This window comes from Gorilla gorilla, chromosome 6 (genome assembly GCF_029281585.2).
Source record: "Gorilla gorilla gorilla isolate KB3781 chromosome 6, NHGRI_mGorGor1-v2.1_pri, whole genome shotgun sequence".
In the NCBI taxonomy this organism is placed as follows: Eukaryota; Metazoa; Chordata; class Mammalia; order Primates; family Hominidae; genus Gorilla; species Gorilla gorilla.
In genome coordinates this window covers 130,078,203-130,094,110 of record NC_073230.2, presented here as the reverse complement: position 1 = coordinate 130,094,110, position 15,908 = coordinate 130,078,203, and the positions used below count along the sequence as shown (strand labels likewise).

Here is a 15,908-nt window from a genome sequence, read left to right as displayed (position 1 = left end):
AAATAGAGAGAATCACAAAAAAGTAGGGGTAGAAAATATACCCACCAGCACTGATTGCTGTTAATCTACTCTAGAATTCCTTATCTGGAGTCATTATTTTCAGACTGAACTCTCCCAAGTTTCGTGGGGGATGGAGTGGTGTCAAGCAGGAGTCTCCAGGGGCCACCAGGAGGAAGAAAATAAAGGGCAAAGAGGAGGATACAGGGGAGAGGATCCTACCCTTTATCACAGTCATTCTATTTCTTTCTTGGTTATATGGGACTCCTGAGTATTTTTTTTAAAGTTTAGAGCTTTAAAGAAATCCACCAATATCCACTGCAATCTAGATCAATGTTCTTTCTTTCTGATTTAGGTTTTTCCGGCTATATATCATACACCCTCACTTTTTTCTTTACAAGATCCGTGGAGAAGAAAAGCTAAAGCCCGATAGTCAGCAAGAAATAGCAGATTTATTCCCTTTTTCCTGAATACAGAACCATTAGGATGAAGACACTGCCCAGAGAGCTAATCTATAAGAAGTACTAAAACATTGCTGGATAAGGAGAGAAAACTCTCACCATTGTCTTCCTATTCCATCCTCTGGCAGTCAGCACTTAGCTTCTCCTCAAATGAAAGGTGAACGAATACTAAAAGACTTGGGTTGAAATGTACAAAACTATGAGTTGGCCTGAAAAAATTACTTGTTCATCTCAAGACCACATGCATAAGGATCAACCAACCACGTAAGAAAGGGTCAAACCTGTCCTTTAGATAGCAGTAACAGTCTCTCAGCTGCAATGGTAACCACCCAGAAATTGATCCTATATTATGAAATCTGTTACTATCTTTCTACCTAGTTTATGGACAATATTAAAACTAGTTCTCTAGTTCTTTCACACATGTAGAAAGCTTATTATTTAAAATGGTTAATTATGTCTTGCAGGAGTGGGGAATTATATTTTTGATTTATCCTACCCTTATTATTTGCCCCATAGCATCAGCTCAATATCGAGCTCATAATGCATACATAGAGAAATCAGTCCAGGCATTGCCAAAACTCTCTGATAATTGGCAGTGTTCCCCTTCCTTAACTCTGGCCCCCATGGTTAGCATGTTTCATTCAAAATTATTAGAGTGACTATTATATATTAGGGACTATGACCATGTACTGAATTTGAAAAGTGAAAAAATAATGTCCCACCCTCAGGGCGTCTCAGTCCTTGTGGGGGAGACAAACACATACAAATACAGCTGACTCTTGAATAACATGGGTTTGAATTGCATGGGTTCACTAATATGCAGATTGTTTTTTCAATAAATATATTGGGAAAAATTTTGGAAATTCGCAACGATTTTTTAAAAAGCTCAAAGTTGAACCACACAGCCAAGTAATATTTTAAAAATTAAGAAAAAGATATGCCATGAAAATGTAAAATATATGTAGATTTCAGCCTATTTTATCACTTACTATCATGCAATGTACATAAATCTTACAAAAAGTTAAAATTTATTGATGGGTGGATCACGTGAGGTCAGGAGTTCGAGACCAGCCTGACCAATATGGTGAAACCCTACCTCTACTAAAAATAACAAAAATTAGCCGGGCATGGCAGCACATGCCTGTAATCTCAGCTACTCAGGAGGCTGAGGCAGGAGAACTGCTTGAACCTGGGAGGCGAAAGTTGCAGCAAGATCGCGCCACTGCACTCCAGCCTGGGTGACAGAACAAGACTCTGTCTCAAAAAAAATAAATAAAAACTTATACACATGAACATATTGAGACCATGCATGGCACTGTAGAGAGAAAGGTAAACAAATGTAAAAATGCAGTATTAAATCATAACAGCATAAAATTAACGGTAGTACACACCATACTACTATAATAATTTTGTAGCCATCTCTCCTGTTGCTATCGCAGTGAGCACAAGTATTTCCAGTGTTTGCTTAAAATGACTTGTGATGCTAATCATTTTCTTCTGAGCAATTTGTCAGACCAGTAAACTGTGTATTGCAGTAAAAACTAAAAAAAAAAAAAATAAAACCTCCTGTTGTTCTTGTGTATTTTTCATCTTGTTTAATGCCATGCTGTAACCTTGAATAACACCGTAGGACTCATACAAAGTACCTCTAGTAATGCTGAAAATGCTCCCAAGAAGGAGAAAAATCCACAACGTCACAGGAAAATGCTGAATGCCTTGATGTGTACCACAGATTGAGGTCTGTAGCTGCAGTTGCCCACCATTTTAAAATAAATGAATCCAGCATATGGACTATGGTAAACAAAAGAAAATAAAATTCATAAAGCCATCACTGCAGCTACACAAGCAGGTGTGAAAACATTGCATTTTTTGTGAAACACCTTTTAATCTTGTATTGAAAATGCAGCTTTTATGTGAGTGGAGGATTGCTAAAAGAAAGGCATGCCTACAGGCTCTAATGTGATTCAAGAGAAAGCAAAGTCATTATACGACAACTTAAAGCAAAAGAAAGGTAAAGGATCTAAAGGTGAGATTTTAACGCTAGCAAAGGATGGCTTAATAATTTCAAAAAGACGTTTGGCTTAAAAAATGTCAGGGTAACAGGAGAAGCATTTTCTGCCAACTAAGAGGCAGCAGACGAGTTCCCAGACACCATTAAGAAAATCATTGAGGAGAAAGGATATCTGCCTGAACAGGTTTTTAATGCAGATGAAGGTGCCCTCAAAAAAAAAAAAAAAGCCACAAAGGAAATTTATTAGTAAGGAAGTGAAGTGAGCACTAGGATTTAAGGCAGGGAGGAGTAGGCTAACTCAACTCTTTTGTGAAAGTGCAGTTGGGTTTAGGATCAGGTCTGTCCTTATAAAGCTTCTAACCCCTGAGCCTTGATGGGCAAAGATAAATGCCAGCTGCCAGTCTTTTGGCTATACAACAAGGCCTGGACAAGAGCCCCTTTTCTGGATTGGTTCCATCAATGCTTTGTTCCTGAAGTCAGGAAGTACTTTGCCAGTAAGAGACTGCTTTTAAAGTTCTTTTCACATTGGACAATGACCCTGATCACACAGAACCCCATGAGCTCTACACTTTGAAGGCATCAAAGTGGTCTACTTGCCCTCAAACACAATGTCTCTAATTCAGCCTCCAAATCAGGGGGTAATAGGATCTTTAAGGCTCATTATACACAGTACTCTTTGGAAAGGATTGTCAGAGCTATGGAAGAGAGCTCCAACAGAGAGAACATCATGAAAATCTGGAAGGATTACACTATTGAAGATGCCACTGTTGCTATAGAAAAAGCCATGAAAACCATCAGCCCAAAAGAATAAATTCCTGCTGGAGAAAACTGTGTCCCAATGTTGTGCATGGCTTTACATGATTAATGAGAGAGCCAGTCAAGGAAATTGTGAAATAATTTGTGGATTTGGCAAAAAAAAAAAAAAAAAATGGGAAGAGGTGAAGGGTTTCAAGATATGGATCTTGGAGAAATTCAAGAGCAAATAGACACCACACCAGAGGAATTAACAAAAGATAACTTGAAGTATTCATGATTTCATGGAGATGAGTCCTTCCAAACAAGTACCAGATCATGAAGAAGATGAAGAAGAGGCAGTGCCAGAAAACAAGTTGACATTAGACAACCTGGAAGAAGGGTTCACATTACACAATACGGCTTTTGACCTCTTTTACAACTGAACCCTTCTACGATATGGGCACTGAAGCTAAAGTAAACTGTAGAAGAAGGACTGGTGTTATGTAGAAACATTTTTAGAGAAATGAAAAAGCAAAAAAGTCAGACAGAAATTATGATATACTTTGTAAAGTTTCACTGAGTATGCCTGCCTCTGCCTCCTCCACTTCCTCCACCAGCTCTGCCTATGCCTCCCCGAGGCAGCAGAACCAAACCCTCCTCTTTTTCCATCTCTTCAATCTACTCAGCATGAAGATGATGAGGATGAAGACCTTCATGATGATCCACTTCCACTTAATAAACAGTGAATGTATTTTCTCTTCCTTATGGTTTTCTTAATAACATATTGTTTTCTCTAGCTTATTTTATTATAAAAATACAGTATATAATACATATAGCATACAAAGTATGTGTTAATTGACTGTTTATTTTATCAGTATGGCTTCAGTCATCAGTAGGCCATTAGTAGTTAAGTTTTGGGGGAGTCAAAAGTTATGGGCAAGTCTTCAAGTGCACGAGGTGTCAGTGCTTCTAACACTTGCACTGTTCAAGGGTCAACTGTGCAACAAAGCCACATTGTGACACTGCTACAATGGAGGCTTTTCAAGGTATAATAAGAACACAGAGGAAACATAGTGTAAATCTATCTTAGCCAATTAGGTAGACTTCACTCTGAAGATACTCTTGAGTCAATGTCTAAAAAAGCAAGTTTAAATTTTTCGTATGAAATGTATACACAAAAACTTTTCTAGTAATTATCTTTGGTTGGGATACTCATTTTCATATATATATTTCATTTTAAAACCAATATGCTCAAATTGGAAGAAATGTGTCTGTGATCTGCCGTGTGTCTTCTCTTAATCCTATGGTTGACTGACAGATTAATGCTCTATTTCACACTGTCTAATTTGTCTATCTCAACTAATGACTGGAAAAAACTCTAGGGGTACTTTCTTTTATAAACCACATCTCAACCATCAGCACATTCTGCTGGCTTTTCTTTTAAAAATACATCCTCATCATGGAGGTACAGGGTTCCTCTACCCATACTGAATTGAACAAAGCATTAGGAACTAAAATTTAGTTACATCAGCCTTGGAATGCATGGAAATTTATCCTAGATTCTTCTATACTATGAATGCTGGGAGTAGTTCTTAAAATTTTTTGGTATGAATTTTCCTAAGTATTTTAGAGGGTAATTGAGTGAGGCTAATTCAGTGGCCACTAGTCAATTTTCTTTGTGGTGGTGGTGGTTGAGCTGACAATTGCAGAATTAGTGTGATTTATTTTTTCTATTTTAGTAAGTGAGGAAGGCATCCTAGGGGGAGGGAACAGCACACTGTGCAGTTTACTCCCATGTTTTTTTTTTTTTGTATAGGAAAAGAGAAATCAGAATGTAGAATTGATTGGTGGCTTAAGCGTTAGTGTGAAAGAATGTTCCAGGTGTTTCTACCTCAGCTGACAGATTAAATGGTCCAGGCTTGGCAGCAAAGAAATTATGATTTAAAAAATGACTGTTGGACTTGGGGAAAGTGACGGAATTAAGATTACCAAAAATGTCATCTGAGTTTCCAAGTTTGGTGGTGTTGAAGGAATGAGGAAGGCCAAAAGAACGTGATTATAAAGTGGTAAGTTTGAGCTTCCAGAGACAGTTGTGGGTGATAAAAGTTACTGAGCAGGGCTACAGAGGTGGGAGGCTGAAGCTGAAGAGAAATGAGATCATGGATAAACTCAAAGAGCTACGAGATTAGGCTGATGAAATTAAAGGCCCATCTTTACAGATGTTGAAACTGACAAGAATGATTGCAGATTTGAAATGGAGAGGAAGAAATTAACCCAAGTGATAAGTTTCTTGTCAAATATGTTGGATGAGCCAGGCATGGTGGCCCGCTCCTGTAGTCTCAGCCCCTTGGGAGGTGGAGGCAGAAGGATCTTTTGAACCCAGGAATTTAAGGCCAGCCTAGGCAATATAGTGAGACTTCGTCTCAAAAGAAATAATAAAAAAAAGAGTTGAATGGTTCAAAAGCTACTAGATGATAGTAAGAAAAAGTAGCAAAGATATGTTGAAAAATCCCTGCTAATACCAGAGAGTAAAGTTTTAATTAAAAAACCCAGCTTCAGTGTCATCCTTGGCTAGCAAAATTTCTGTTTTGTGAGGGAAAATGGCAGCTAAAGTTACCAAGGGCTAAGGGAATGTGCTGAGGGAAAGGAGTATAGGAAAGCATGTGAATGAGGAAGTGGGAGAAGAAGGACTAGACCACCAGATGGGATCTGAATCCTAATGGTTACTGAATTTTACAGGGATAAGAAACATGAGGAAATTTATCCAGAGGTTTCCAACCTTGCCGAGAGAGATGTCTCAGTGAGACCACTTGCTCCTGTCTTGTACTTTCCTGTATCTTCAACTCTTCTCTTCTTGGAGACCAAATGGCTTTTGTTAAAGTCTCTACATTAGATGGCAGGCCAAATACTGAAAAGGTGCAGGTTATCTGGCCTCTAAAGCTTCTGAATTCATTAGGAAATTTGTTATGTCACATGCCAAGGCCCTGTGAGCATTTGGGCTTGTTGTTCCCATTCTAGATAAAATCTTTCCCTGGATTAAGTCAGAACATCAAAGAGTTGGTGACCTAGGCTGTACTGTTTCAGTCCCTAAACAGACTTATGTGAGCAGACCTAATAAACTTGCTTCAGTTATTTACGAAATGGTCGGAGGAAGATCAATCTGGCTAGAGTCTGGATAACGGAATGGACTGGATTATTTAGGAGCAAGAAAGGAAGTGAGAAGAATATGAGAGACTGCTGATTTGGACTAGGCTGGTCATGGTAGAGATAGAGAAAAGTGGATGAATTCGGTAAGTTTTGGGGATGGATGGCTTACTGATGAATTAAATGGGAATTTGAATGCACTTCCAGAAATTCTACCAATTAGAAATTCATTGGGTTTGCAAGCTTCTTTTATAAAAATGCAAATACATCTAAGAGGCTTATACTGGGGTGAGGGTATAATTTAGTCTGAATTAGTTCCATCAGCTTACTTTGTGCTATTACCTAGCTGAAGTCAGTCATATTAAAGAGATGAGAATTTTACTTGGGAGTGGAATGTTTTGCATAAGGAATATAATCATGTTTGGGACAGAGGTGAGATTCTTTGGAATGATAGAAGCATTAAGGAGCCCACAGAATCCACAGAGAGGGGGTATCAGGATTTGAGAACACAGAGAACAAGCAAACTTTAACCTTCTCTGAAAGTTTGCTTAGAATATTAGACCCGGGATATTAAGAGCAATAATCAGTGCCACCTAAAATAAATAACTATTATTGGTCAATGTTTAAAAATTATTTTAATTATATTAAACATAAATTATATATTAATTATATTATCTTGAAGATATATTTTATATTTGGTAGTAAATACTATCTATAATTTTTAAAGCTCTGTCTTGTTTTTGATACAACAAAAGGTGTTTTTACCTATTATTTTCATTTTTCTTTATATACTCACATGTTACTTTTAAAATGAGGACACAAATCCTAAAATGTTCAAAATGCTATCTTTGAATACAAGTCCTGGTATATTTCAAGCTTCACATGAAGGTCAGTGCTCAGAGCTAAGATAAAACTACTGGAATGAATGAGTTATGGCCAAAAATTGGGCAAACTTTTAACCAGGATTTTTTAGATGGCGATGCTGTACTAAAAAGAACAAAAACAACAACTCACAGCCCAAGCAAAACAGTTCTCTTATGTTTTGTTTTATACTTGTCTTTCAAATATGATGAAAAATTCCCTTTTATCAAAATGAGCAAACTTAATAAAAAGCAACAAAAAACATTAGCAACAAATTTGGGCCAACTAAAAAGTATGACACTTTTTTTTTCAAAAGGCAAAGCATTAAATGGCAAGATAAAAATAAATCTTTGTGCTAGCCAGTAAAAATTCCGTGGATGTGTGCCCTTCAATGTGAGTCACAAGTCTAATGTCAGGTACACTCTGGCTATGGAATGGAACAGACTGTGTTAGCCTTACTTGCTATCTCCAATCACTCCTCTGCATCTAGCCAACACTCTGTCCTGCCTCACTTGCATGGGTTCCAGCCACATTTACCAGCATGATCATCTCTCCTTTCTTAGCATTCCTGTCTCTACCTACTACTGAAGATAAAGTCTGTGACAAGTCTATATGGGGAAAAGGCACAGCAGAATTATGGGATTTCAGCATTATTGATCATTGCCAAACTTTGTATTTTTAGAGAGAAGAAAACTGAAGTACAAGTAAGTTTTAAGTCTTGCTCAGAATTATACGATAACTAAGCCTCAGAGTTAGGACTTGTTAGGTATTCCTCTCTCAAATTGTTGGAGACACTGCTCTATCTATCTTTAATATTTCTGCACATTTTGCAAACAGAGGCACTGACCACATTTGTTCTGAACTAGCTTTTCAAAGATATTTATATAGTGGAAAGCCTTGAAAAAGAGATAGTGCCTCACTCCAGAGCAAAGGAACGTTTATATTTTTGTCCAGTATAATAAATTTAATGTTGCCCTCTGGGGCAAAGAGTAGGCATACTCACTGCACATTATTAAAGATTCAAACTTCCTAAGCTCTGGGTTCCTCTCTTGAAATGCAAACCACTAATAACAGACAAACAGAGAGCCAAATCATGAGTGAACTCCCATTCACAATTGCTTCAAAGAGAATAAAATACCTAGGAATCCAACTTACAAGTGATGTGAAGGACCTCTTCAAGGAGAACTACAAACCACTGCTCAATAAAATAAAAGAGGATACAAACAAATGGAAGAACATTCCATACTCATGGGTAGGAAGAATCAATATTGTGAAAATGGCCATACTGCCCAAGGTAATTTATAGATTCAATGCCATCCCCATCAAACTACCAATGACTTTCTTCACAGAATTGGAAAAAACTACTTTAAAGTTCATATGGAACCAAAAAAGAGCCCACATTGCCAAGTCAATCCTAAGCCAAAAGAACAAAGCTGGAGGCATCACACTACCTGACTTCAAACTATACTACAAGGCTACAGTAACCAAAACAGCATGGTACTGGTACCAAAACAGAGATATAGACCAATGGAACAGAACAGAGCCCTCAGAAATAATGCCACATATCTACAACTATCTGATCTTTGACAAACCTGACAAAAACAAGCAATGGGGAAAGGATTCCCTATTTAATAAATGGTGCTGGGAAAACTGGCTAGCCATATGTAGAAAGCTGAAACTGGATCCCTTGCTTACACCTTATACAAAAATTAATTGAAGATGGAATAAAGACTTAAATGTTAGACCTAAAACCATAAAAGCACTAGAAGAAAACCTAGGCAATACCATTCAGGACATAGGCATGGGCAAGGACTTCTTGTCTAAAACACCAAAAGCAATGGCAACAAAAGCCAAAATTGACAAATGGGATCTAATTAAACTAAAGAGCTTCTGTACAGCAAAAGAAACTACCATCAGAGTGAACAGGCGACCTACAGAATGGGAGAAAATTTTTGCAATCTACTCATCTGACAAAAGGCTAACATCCAGAATCTACAAAGAACTCAAACAAATTTACAAGAAAAAAACAAACAACCCCATCAAAAAGTGGGCACAGGATATGAACAGACACTTCTCAAAAGAAGACATTTATGCAGCCAAAACACACATGAAAAAATGCTCATCACCACTGGCCATCAGAGAAATGCAAATCAAAACCACTATGAGATACCGTCTCACACCAGTTAGAATGGCCATCATTAAAAAGTCAGGAAACAACAGGTGCTGGAGAGGAGGTGGAGAAATAGGAACACTTTTACACTTTTGGTGGGACTGTAAACTAGTTCAACCATTGTGGAAGTCAGTGTGGCGATTCCTCAGGGATCTAGAACTAGAAATACCATTCGACCCAGCCATCCCATTACTGGGTATATACCCAAAGGATTACAAATCATGCTGCTATAAAGACATATGCACACATATGTTTTTTGCGGCACTATTCACAATAGCAAAGACTTGGAACCAAGCCAAATGTCCAACAATGATAGACTGGATTAAGAAAATGTGGCACATGTACACCATGGAATACTATGCAGCCATAAAAAATGATGAGTTCATGTCCTTTGTAGGGACATGAATGAAGCTGCAACCTTCATTCTCAGCAAACTATCACAGGGACAAAAAAACAAACACCACATGTTCTCACTCATAGGTGGGAATTGAACAATGAGAACACATGGACACAGGAAGGGGAACATCATACACCAGGGCCTGTTGTGGGGTGGGGGAATGGGGGAGGGATAGCATTAGGAGATATACCTAATGTTAAATGACGAGCTAATGGTTGCAGCATACCAACATGGCACATGTATACATATGTAACAAACCTGCACGTTGTGCACATGTACCCTAAAACTTAAAGTATTTTAAAAAAAAAGAAATGCAAACCACTAAGTATAGTTGATTAGTTTTAGGACTGCACCCCACCCCCTGTGCCCCCCAGCCATGGATACTAAAATCCATGGGTGCTCAAGTTCCTCATATAAAATGATGTCGTATTTGCATATAATCTATGCAATCCTCCTGTATATTTTAAGTCATCTTTAGATTACTTGTAATACCTAACACAATGCCTGCATATCACTTCATTCCCACGGATTCAATGTAATACTCAACATGCAGCAAATTCAAGTTTTGCTTTTTGGAACTTTGTGAGATTATTTTTCCTAATACTTCTATCCATGGTTGGTTGAATCCAGGGATGTGGAACCCACAGATACAGAGAGCCAACAGCCTTCAGTGAACTGGTACATGTGCTGATAGTTGGCTTACCATTATTGCTATAAATAAAAAAGTCACTGGTCTCTGACCTAGGCATCTGATGTCTTCTACCAATAACCATGAAACTGAGACAGGTTGACCTGTAAGCTTGTGAGAGGGGGTAAGATCTTCACAGTTTTTGACCGAAAGATAAAATCTTAGTGATAATTTATCATGTAAAGGGAGAAAATATTAAGTGTTCTGAGGCCTGTTGCCTCTAGATTTTTGTCTGCTTGATTTTTCAAATCCAGGGTAATCCAGTTACCATTATTTGGACATTATGTGTTAGGAATAATGTATAAGATGTCTTATGCTTCAAATTAAGTTATATATACACACATATACAATCTGCCTTTTAAAATTAAACCTATGAAATGGGTATTCTTAACCCCACTTTGTGGATTAAAAAAACAAAAAACAAAAAACCCCTGAAGTCACACAGAGAATAAGTGGCAGAGCTAAAATCTCTGGTTTCAAAATTTGTGTTTTGTCAACCTCCAAATGAAACACAGCTTAAAATTACACAGGACATTTTGCCTTTTGATATAATGTCTAGATTATATAGTATTATGTTTAGTTTTACTATTACGCCTTTATAATCATACCCTATATTTAGGTACTGACACGTCACTACCTAATCTGTATTCAATATTAAATATTCAGTATTCACAACAAATAAAATTTTAATTTTGTGAATATTGAATTATATGATATATTTATACCAACAGTCTACAACAAAAGCTACTCTTTATAAAACTTAGATCAGAAAATAATGCTGCAGACATTTCTTTAAAGCTACACGTGTAAGAAAATTATCTTCATCTAGAGAAAGATAACATGATGGTAGAAATAATTCCATTTAAAAAGCTGTGCATTCTGTGAAACTATCTTGTTATTCACAGAGATAAATACAAAATTAATGCACTAAACAGAATGTAGAAAGAACTACAAATGCCTAGAACTTAGATGTTCTCGAGAATAAAAAAATGTTTGAAGCAAAAGAAGATAGAAAATACTTCTTAGTTTTACAGAAGCAAATGTAAAATATAAACTTATATAAGAATTGCTTGGGGAACTTTTTAAAATACTGGTAATCTATTTCTGACCATAAACAGCCTTTCATTTCTATGATTTTATTCTGTTAAGTACAAAGCTGAAGAAACTTAATGTTCTGGATCAAGCATTCTGAAATGTAAATAGCAACAAAGAAAAACACACTTTAAAATCTGTAGGTTCTGGTCAAAAGTAAAAATTTCTTCAGATTGCCTTTTCTAAAGAATTTCTGGATATTTTAATATTGTATTAATGAAAATAATTATTTTATTTGCTTCTCCCCAAAACATTACTTTTTTCATATGATGAAAAACTCTCCAGCTAGAGTTTACAAAAACAAAAAAAATTCAGCTTATGTAGTCAGTTATATAATTGTCATATAAAACAATAACTACAGAACCAAATTTACATAGCTGTTTAGTTTAGATGTGTATCTTAAATTGAAAGTTGAATTGAGATTTATTATTTTATTTTAATTCTCAGTAAATATCAGTCGATGACTGCAGTCTTTACAGTGGAACATGCCAGTGTGGTTTACATTTGGAGTGGGAGCAGAAACCCCAATGGGAAAGCCGATGGATTAAGATAATTTGTTTCCTGATTCAACTAGGAGACAAATTAACTAGTTAACAAATCAACTAGGAGACAAAACAAAATTAAAGCTATGTAGATCTAAGTTTTAATTATGTAGTAAAGAACTTTCTGGGGACATAAACTATTAAACATTAAATGTGTTTTAAACAAGAAATTTGAGGAACCCTTTCACTGATGGCTTTTAAAGTAGGCCATCATTTTTTCTATGAGGGCTTATTTCATCTATGAGGGTTCATATACCTTCTGATGCTTTTTCCACTCTGGGAACCTATGAGGAAACTGAAGATGGTAATTTTTGTCCCAAATTCCTAACATAGTTAAAACGCAGAATTTATTCATTCAGTGTCCTGTATTTAACACACAGACAAATTGAGAGGATTCCAGAAAGGAGAAACAATGTTTTTAGGATCAGAATAATTTAATCATAAAGAAATATATACTTTGATAAAAACCCCCAACTGTTACATAACTGAGAACTACTGTAATTATTACTTTAAAAATAAAGCAGCAATTGTTTTAAAAACAAATAGAAAGGAGAACAAGAAATATATTCATCTGGCAAATCAGAAGGCAAAACTAAAAGAACACCAGTGTTACGTTACAGTTGTTATTCCTCACTTTAGGTCTTTTCATTGGCAAAGGGTTGTGAACTGCGGAAGATCTGTGATTGCCGAATTGATAGACAAAGTAGCAACAGATGCTGACCTGAGACCATGTTAGCTGCTTCTGCTAAGGGAGCCTGCATATCTCACATGTTTAAGCCTAAGGAAGCAAACGAAAGATTACCTGGGAATCTTCTAACTATTTGACATAATCCTTCCTTTCTGCAAAGTGGCTGCTGTATTTCTGGTAATATGTTTGCCTAAAAGGAATGAAAAAGATTCTAGTGAGCGAGGCATTCATCAATGCTAAAGCAAAACCAAGCAAACACAAAAAACCCAGAGAGTATAGATGGGATGCACTGTCTAAACCACCCACACCCCACCTTCAAATCTCTGCAAGTCAACATGCAAATCCAGAATAATGAAGTAGCTTATCTGATAACATAAAACTAAAACTTGCCCCTGGGAAGCTTTAAAAGTGGTCCTTGGGATCACTTTTTGAAAACCCTTTCATATTTTGAAGCCATGATATTTGCTAAATATAAAAGAAAATACTTGAGACAAATATAGTAACATAAATAACTTGATATTTAGTGGCAATTCAGTGTTAAACCTGTTCCAAAATTTCATAAACATTCTTCACTTCATACTGAAGGGATTATTTCTAAATATAAAACCCAGTCACCCACAAAACTTCACTTCAACCAAAACTTGTTTTTAGACAGCTTTGTAAATATTATCATAAATTCAAATATATGGAGTTTGAAGATTATAAGAGAAAAGATACAACTTTAATTCTTCCCTTCTCCTGTGAATTTACAAATTGATTAACATCATCCACTTAATCCCCAAACTAATACCCAATATGAGAAAACCTTGTTAAAACCAACAGATCAGTATAAATTAGCTTGAAAATCAGATTCATTTTTGAGATATTGATTACTTTCAAATTAACACACTCTAACCTAATAAAGTATTGCAGTTTCTCCACTATGTCCTGCTGGCATGACTTGATAGAAATAACCCAGCTGCAGTTGGAGAAGAGAGGCAACTGGAAACAGGGGTGGTAGCTCGCTTCGGGCACTTAAGAGAATCATCATTTGCTTTTTTTTTTTTTTCCTCCAGTTTCTTCATTTGCAAAATAAAGCATTTAGAGCTTTTAGTCTCTAGGTTCCACTTCTGCTCTAAGATTTTTACCAAATCAATAAGATACAGTTCTAAAAACTGATTCATTTAAAGTGCTTGGCAACCGTGCATTGATGAAATCTTCCCCAATCCTTGCTACTTTATTAACCCTGTTCATGTGTTCAGCAAACTCTCTTTTCCCCAATAATAGCTGTAAGAAAGACAAACTTCAGCCCAGATCCTGTATGAATGAAGCCAAGCTTCAGCAGAACCTATTATTGTGATTCTGCACCAATGGCATTCCTAAACACTACATTGTAAAAGTCCACAAGGACACCAAAGTGTTTATTAGTCCTTTTTCATGCTGCTGCTGAAGACATACGCGAGACTGGGTAATTCATAAAGAATAAGAGCTTTAATGGACTCACAGTTCCACGTGGCTGGGGAGGCCTCATAATTATGGCAGAAAGTGAAAAGCATACCTTACATGGTGGCAGGCAGGAGCGAATGAGGGCCAAGTGAAAGGGAAAATCCCTTATAAAACCATCAGATCTCGTGAGACTTACTCACTACCACGAGAATAGGATGGGGGAAACCGCGCCCATGATTTCATTATCTCCCACTGTGTTCCTCCCACAACACGTGGGAATTATGGGAGCTATAATTCCGGATGAGATTTGGGTAGGGACACAGCCAGAACATATCAAAGTGGACGTCACTGACATTCATTTGCACTAAGAATTGAGAAAAGGCTGTAAGTGCAGTACACTTTCAATCTTAAGGCTGTCTCGATTTCTCAAATCCAAAAGTGAGAAATCTCAGAAACTAAATGTAGAAAAAGAAGGGCTTTCATAAACCCTGAATTCTTCAATCCAGAATTTAAAAAGGGCTGGAGGGAACAAACAGCATTGCAAAAGTACAGATAACCCATAATAGACTAATAAAAAGGACTAATACACACTTTGGTGTCTGTATGGACTTTTACAATGTAGTGTTGTAATAGAGATTTTTGTTTTTTAAGTTCACAAAGTATCTTTCTAAATTAGTCTGTGAAAAGCTTCAAAAAATCAATGAAATTGAGCCATTTTCCCTAAATAGGGCAAAATCATTCCGTTGCTGGTGAATTAATAGAATCCTTAACAATATGATTCAGAAAGAGAATCAGCACTGGGTAAGTAGCATTAAAGGTTATGGACTGACTCTGATCCATTGCTAACCTTCTCTTAACCAAAAATGCACTTGAAAATAATAGATCCAAGCCAAGGGAAACAACTGTTCTATCCTTCTGCCTTCTATTTTCCCGTCCCCCAAACAATGACTTCTCCCTGTGTTCCTTCCTCCAAAGTTCATCTTTAGAATTAATAGTGTGGCTGACGACATGACTGTAGCAACATGTGACACCAGAAACATCACCTCTATTCTACTCTGGAACTGAACACCAAACTAAGCAGTTAAACTGAGTAAAATAACAGCACAAAGAAGTAAAAACATTCAAGGGTCATGTGTCATACAGCTGTAGTAACTCAACTATATTACACAGATTATAACTTTTTAATTGGTAAACCTAGTAATACTCTTCTATATCCTACTGCTTCGTATTTTTACTTTTACATGTATCATAAAATGTATAAGATTTGCATCAAGTGGAACATCATCAAAGGAGTTTTAATTTGGATTAACTGACTTTTATATGATGAGCTTCTCCAGCTTAACATTGCAATTATTTTTTAATGGACTTTATTTCTTACAGCTGTTTTGGGTTCACAGCAAAATTAAGCAGAAGACACAGAGATTTCCCATACACTCCCCGCCCCGACACACACACAGCCTCCTCCATTATTAACATCCCCCACCAGAGTGGGCCCATGTGTTACACTTGATGAACCTACACATCATTATCATCCGAATTATCATTTTTTATCATTTTTAATATGTACAGATCTTGTGTTAGGTTTGAATGCCATATATACAATATGCATCTATGTGTATGTGTGTATATTTATACACAGACTTATTTTTCTTATTTAGCACAAATCCTTTCATATCTTTAAAAGAATTACAATGCAC

At 36.5% G+C, this 15,908-nt stretch overlaps 1 protein-coding gene across 2 annotated transcripts in view; it reads right to left on the bottom strand.

Moving 5' to 3' along the window:
* CPED1 (cadherin like and PC-esterase domain containing 1) overlaps window positions 1–15,908 on the bottom strand; it is a 312,286-nt gene that overhangs the window by 223,722 nt on the left and 72,656 nt on the right. The window contains exon 5 of one of the 2 annotated variants that reach the window (XM_063708746.1): window positions 12,901–12,976. The exons of the other annotated variant lie outside the window; for it this stretch is intronic. Coding sequence (XP_063564816.1) covers window positions 12,901–12,976 — 76 coding nt within the window. The remainder of the gene's footprint in view (window positions 1–12,900; window positions 12,977–15,908) is intronic. 2 annotated transcript variants of the gene reach the window in all.